Source organism: Mus caroli, unplaced genomic scaffold (assembly GCF_900094665.2).
Source record: "Mus caroli unplaced genomic scaffold, CAROLI_EIJ_v1.1 scaffold_22292_1, whole genome shotgun sequence".
NCBI lineage: Eukaryota > Metazoa > Chordata > Mammalia > Rodentia > Muridae > Mus > Mus caroli.
Genome location: NW_018391456.1, coordinates 3,943 through 9,646, shown reverse-complemented (window position 1 = coordinate 9,646; position 5,704 = coordinate 3,943). Strand labels below are relative to the sequence as shown.

The 5,704-nt window shown below is 39.8% G+C and overlaps 1 protein-coding gene across 1 annotated transcript in view; it reads right to left on the bottom strand.

Annotated features, from left to right (window-relative positions):
- Positions 1 to 916: 916 nt before the first annotated feature.
- The window catches only part of LOC110289192 (vomeronasal type-2 receptor 116-like), a 5,846-nt gene continuing 1,058 nt past the window's right edge, over positions 917 to 5,704 (bottom strand). The window contains 1 exon segment of the mRNA XM_021155352.1: positions 917 to 1,836. Coding sequence (XP_021011011.1) covers positions 917 to 1,836 — 920 coding nt within the window.

Here is a 5,704-nt window from a genome sequence, read left to right as displayed (position 1 = left end):
CAGCCCCTGTGAGTTTCTTGGCCAATCAACCCATGTCAGCTGACCTCAGCACAGACTCTCAGCAACTACCTCCTTTGGGTTTCTTTGTGGTGTCAAAGCTGATCTTTTGCACAGAGTCATCTAAATTCCACACTAAGAAGAGATTACTTTGATAAGCTGTACTTTCCCTGACAATTTCATTAGTTTGTCTTTGATGATATACTTAAAATTGAGAGTTATATGTAAAGTGTCTGAAAGAAAAACCTAGTCATTTCTATACATATCTGATACTTTCTCTGTAGATTACTATAATTCTGACACCTTATGAGAACATTGAAAAGCAGACTCCCAGTGTAAAGTTTTTGTCACATTCTTCTGTTTCTTTTTAAATTTTATGTAATTTTATTTGTGGGTATATGTATCTCTCTCTGTGTGTGTTTGTGTGTGTGTGTGTGTGTGTGTGTGTGTTTGAGTGTTTCATTATGAGCATAAATAGCTTCAGGTAAGTTGCAACCCAAAAGAGAGCATCTGGTTAATTGTAGCTATTGTTACAGGTGTTTGGTAACAACAGTTGGTGGGGCTGAGTATTGAATCAGTTCCTCTACAAGAACAGGCCTTGATTATATCTGCAGAGACATCAATTCATCTTTGGAAATATTCTAACAACCTATTAACAAAATATTCCTCTCTCATCCATGCTACTAGAAGAACTTTTCTAAGTCTCAGAATGGATCAGGATTCTATTATCTCTTTCTGTCAAAGAGGAAGAGTGATTTAGAACATTGTGGAAGATTATAAGATCAATAGGAATATTAGTAGATAGGTATTGCTAGGCAATATCCTTAGAGGAAACAGTGAGAGTTATTGCAACATCAGAAAGGTATGACAATATAATCCAATATTGGTGACTATGAACAAACTATACATTTTTTTGTATTTATGAAATATGAGCATGGGAAGATGATTTCACCCTGATCATTTCAAGAGAATTTTGGTCTGGTCTAAACAATATTGTGTAACATTTGGGAACAAATATGCATCCCAGCATCCCTGCACTGGAGGCCAATATGGAGAAGATCTCCACAGCCACCATGATCTTGCCTTTGGTGCTATGGTAAACAGGGATGAAAGTNACCCAGACACTGCAGAACACCAGCATGCTGAATGTTATGGATTTGGCNTCATTAAAGGCACCAGGAAGGTTTCTGGAAAAGAAAGCCAGAGTGAAGCTCCCAATGGCCAGGGTAGCCAAGTATCCCAGAACACAGTAAAATGCATTGACTGAACCCTTGTGGCATACAATGATGATGTGTCCATGCTCAGACTGTGCATCAATATTAACAGAAGGAGGAGAAGCTCCCAGCCAGACTGCACATACAATAACTTGGATGAGAATACAAATGGGAATGATATAGTTAATTGCCCCTGAAACTAGAAAGTACTTCATCATTCTTTGGGAAGCTCTAATTTTGAATGCCAGAACTACAGTAATCGTTTTAGCCAAGACAGTGGAGACAGAAACAGTGAATATAACTCCAAATGTGATTTGCTGTAGAATGCAGGTTGCTGCATTTGGATGGCCAATGAAGAGCAAAGGGCAGAGGAAACAAAAGATGAGTGAGATGAGCAAGATATAGGTGAGAGTTCTGTTATTGGCCTTAACAACTGGATTACTGTGGTGCTTCACAATGACCCCAAGAACCACAGTTGTAAATGCAGAGAAGAACAAGGAGATTAAGGAAAGTGCCATCCCCAGTGGTTCTTCATAGCGGAGAAATACAACAGCTTTATGAATGCAGTGATTCTGTTCTGTGTTAGCATATTGGTCCTCCAGACACTGGACACAATAATCCACATCTAATGGGGATATGAAAATATTGTTAGTGTGGCTTTAGCAATTTTACTGACAGGATATTTCACTTAAGCATATAGAAGAAAATTTGCAACATATGAGTTTGGTTGGTGTTTCGGCATTTTCCATGTTCAATCACATTAGGTTGGANGCTTGTGATTGGACAGGAGAAGGGAGACAGAACAAGTTGAAGAGACAGAGGGGTCTGAGGAGGAGAGAGGGTCCCAGAACGGAGACTGACATGGTGTTATCAAAAGGTTAGAATAATTGTGTTAAAACTTTATCATCATCATTTGGATCTGAAATTATTGTATTGGCATTTGTAAATTATGTTATTATTGATGCATACATATGATTNGCTAATGAAGCATTAAGTGTCTTGAGTCTACTGGGTAATTAGGTGTTGAGATGGCTAATGAGTGGTGCTTGGGGCATTGNATGAAAGGAAGNGAAACTTAGGGGCCTCNTCCAAGNGTTGGCCTGGTGGGAGACATGTGACCTGTCAGGGCTGGCTAGTTGGCAGCCTGAGAGACTTAGTGAGTGAGATCACCTGGTGCAGGGGCCAGTTCTAGATATTTCCCTCAACAGGTTGGTTAGAATGCATTGAAAGCCACTGTTTCATGAAATAATTCATTCCATTTTTTAATGGTGATCAACATTAGGAAAATTAAAGCAACAAATTTTTTTGACTATTTTACTGCATTGTTTTGGCCATTTATCATGGATATGTACTTTTATGAGTGTGTTTACCTATCAACGTAACAGAAAGTATCATTAAGTTGAAAATGATTGGGTTTGTATAAAGGAAACATGTTGGTGAGAATGAGATGTGAAATTTATACAACTATAATGTTGATTTTTTAAAAAAAATTAATTAATTATTTAATTAATTTTAATAGACTAAAATAACATTTTATTAGATATTTTCTTTATATAAATTTTAAATGCTATCCCGAAAGTTCTCTATACCCTCCCTCTGCCCTGCTCCCCTACCCACCCACTCCCACTTCTTAGCCCTGGCATTCCCCTGTATTGGGGCATATAAAGTTTGCAATACCAAGGGACTTCTCTTCCCAGTGATTGCCGACTAGGCCATCTTCTGCTACATATTCAGCTAGGGATAGGAGCTCTGGGGGTACTGGTTAGTTCATATTGTTGTTCCACCTATAGGGTTACAGACACCTTCAGCTTCTTGGGTGCTTTCTCTAGCTTCTCCATTGGGGGCCCTGGGTTCCATTTTATAGATGACTGTGAGCATCCACTTCTGTATTTGCTAGGCACTGGCATAGCCTCATACGAGACAGCTATAACAGGGTCCCTTCTGCAAAATCTTTCTGGCATTGTGCAATAGTGTCTGGGTTTTGTGGCTGATTATGGGATAGATCTCCGGGTGGGGTAGTCTCTGGATAGTTCATCCTTTTGTCTTAGCTCCAAACTTTGTCTCTATAACTCCTTTCATGGGTATTTTGTTCCCTATTCTAAGGAGGAATGAAGTATCCATCCATGGTCTTCCCTCTTCTTGATTTTCATTTTGCAAATTGTATCTTGGTTAATGCAAAAAATAATTTTAAAAATATCTCCAAGTTTTGGCCTCTTATGACTATATTAATATCACATTCCTAGGCCTTTTTATAAGAAGGCAGCAAGACTATTTCTGAATGTAAAGGGTTCTGTAATTCCCACCATTGTGTGTGTAGGAAATCTCATTGCCATTGCACTGAGTTATTGAACGATTGCCATAAGGGATAAATAATCTACTTCCAAGGTTAGAAGTCTTTTATACATGACAATGCATATGTATAAAGTCATTATTATTTTATTTCTTTAGGATTAAGAATTTAGCTTGGATTTGAGCAAAATATATTGCTTTTGGAGAATCCTTGAGTTTGGTTGAAGTCTTGTTGAATTACTTATGTGTATGTACAATGTAAAACTGCATGAATATCACAAAGAAACTGGTAGAAGTTGATTGCCTCCTGCTATTTGATGGGTTCTGGGGATAAACCTACATCATCATAATTAGTGGGATAGGATTTAACTGATAAGCCATCTTATTAGCAATAAATGTCCTCTTAGGATATCACCTCAATTATATAGTTTGGCACAAAAAGGCCCAGCAAAACTACATGCCTGCCATTTGTTATTAGTTCATCCTGACAAAATATTTAGTTGATTAACATGGGCTATGCTAGTGCCAAAGCCATTTGAAGTCTGTGGCTGATTCTTTTCTTTTTTATTATTTTTAAAAATATTTTATTAGATATTTTCTTCATTTACATTTCAAATATTATCCCTTTTTCCTGGTTTCCCCTCTGAAAATCCCCTATCTCTTCCCCACTTCCCTGCTTACCAGCCCACTCACTCCCACTTCCTGGCCTACACTGGGGCCTAGAGCCTTCACAGGACCAAGGGCCTCTTCTCCCATTTATGACTGACAATACCAACCTCTGCTTCATATGCATCTGGAGCCATGGATTCCCTCCATGTGTATTCTTTGGTTGATAGTTTTGTCCCTGGGAGCTCTGGGGATACTGGGTGGTTTATATTGTTGTTCCTCCTATAAGAATGCAAACCCCTTCAGCTCCTTGGATCTTTTGTCTAGTTCCTCCATTGGGGACTCTGTACTCAGTCCAAAGGTTGGTTGAGAGCATCCACCTCTGTATTTATCAGACTCTGATAGAGTTCTCAGGAGACAGCTATATCAGGGTCCTGTCAGCAAGTACTTGTTGGTATCCAGGACAAAACAATATTAATATGAGTCACTTCTGAATAAACACAAACCTGAGAGTCCTTGACTGTATGTGTGTTAGAGGCCTCATATCAAGTGGTGTATGCTGCCTGTTTGGTGGTCCAGTGTTTGAGAGCTCAGAGGTCCAGATTAATTGAGACTGCTGGTCCTCCTACAGGATCGCACTTTTCAACTTCTTTCAGCCTTCCCTAATTCAACAACAGGGATCAGCTGTTTCTGTCAATGGGTTGGGTGAAAACATCTGCCTCTGAATCTTTCAGCGCTTGTTGGGTCTTTCAGAGAGCAGTCATAATAGGTTCATTTTTTTTCTTTTGAGAGCTCCATAACCTCAGTAATGGTGTCAGGCTTTGGAACCTCCCTTTGAGCTGGATCCCACTTTGGACCTGTCACTGGACCTTCCTTTCCTCAGGCTCCTCTCCATTTCCATCCCTGTAATTCTTTTAGACAGGAACAATTATGGGTCAGAGTTGTGACTGTGGGATGGCTACCCCATCTCTCACTTGGTGTCCTGTCTTCCTGATGGAGGTGGGCTTTACAAGTTCCCTCTCCGTATTGTCAGGCATTTCATCTAAGGTCACTCCCTTTGAGTCCTGAGAGTCTCTCACCTCCCAGATCTCTGGTGCATTCTGGAGGGTCTCCCCAACCTCCTATTTCCCTGAGGTTGCCTGTTTCTATTCCTTCTGCTGGCCCTCAGGGCTTTAGTCCTTTTCCCTAACCCTCAAGAGACTGGAGGACCTAGGGAGTTTAGAGGTCAGGTGGGGTGGGAGGTGGAAACATCTACGTGGAGAGACAGGAGGGTACAGAGGGGGTATGGTATGTGAAACAGTTGTAGGATGGATCAGGAGGAGGAGAATAAAACATAGAGTGTAAAAAACAAATTAATTTAAATAATAAAATATGAAGAAAAATAAATTATTTAATAAACACACATACAAAACCAAATAAGAACTCAATATTAATGTGTTCTATTGTGGAGAAATCTAAATTGGCATGTGTCTTAGTCAGGGTTTCTATTCCTGCACAAACATGATGACCAAGAAGCAAGTTGGGGAGGAAAGGGTTTATTCAGCTTACACTTCCATGCTGCTGTTCATCACCAAAGGAAGTCAGGACTGGAACTCAAA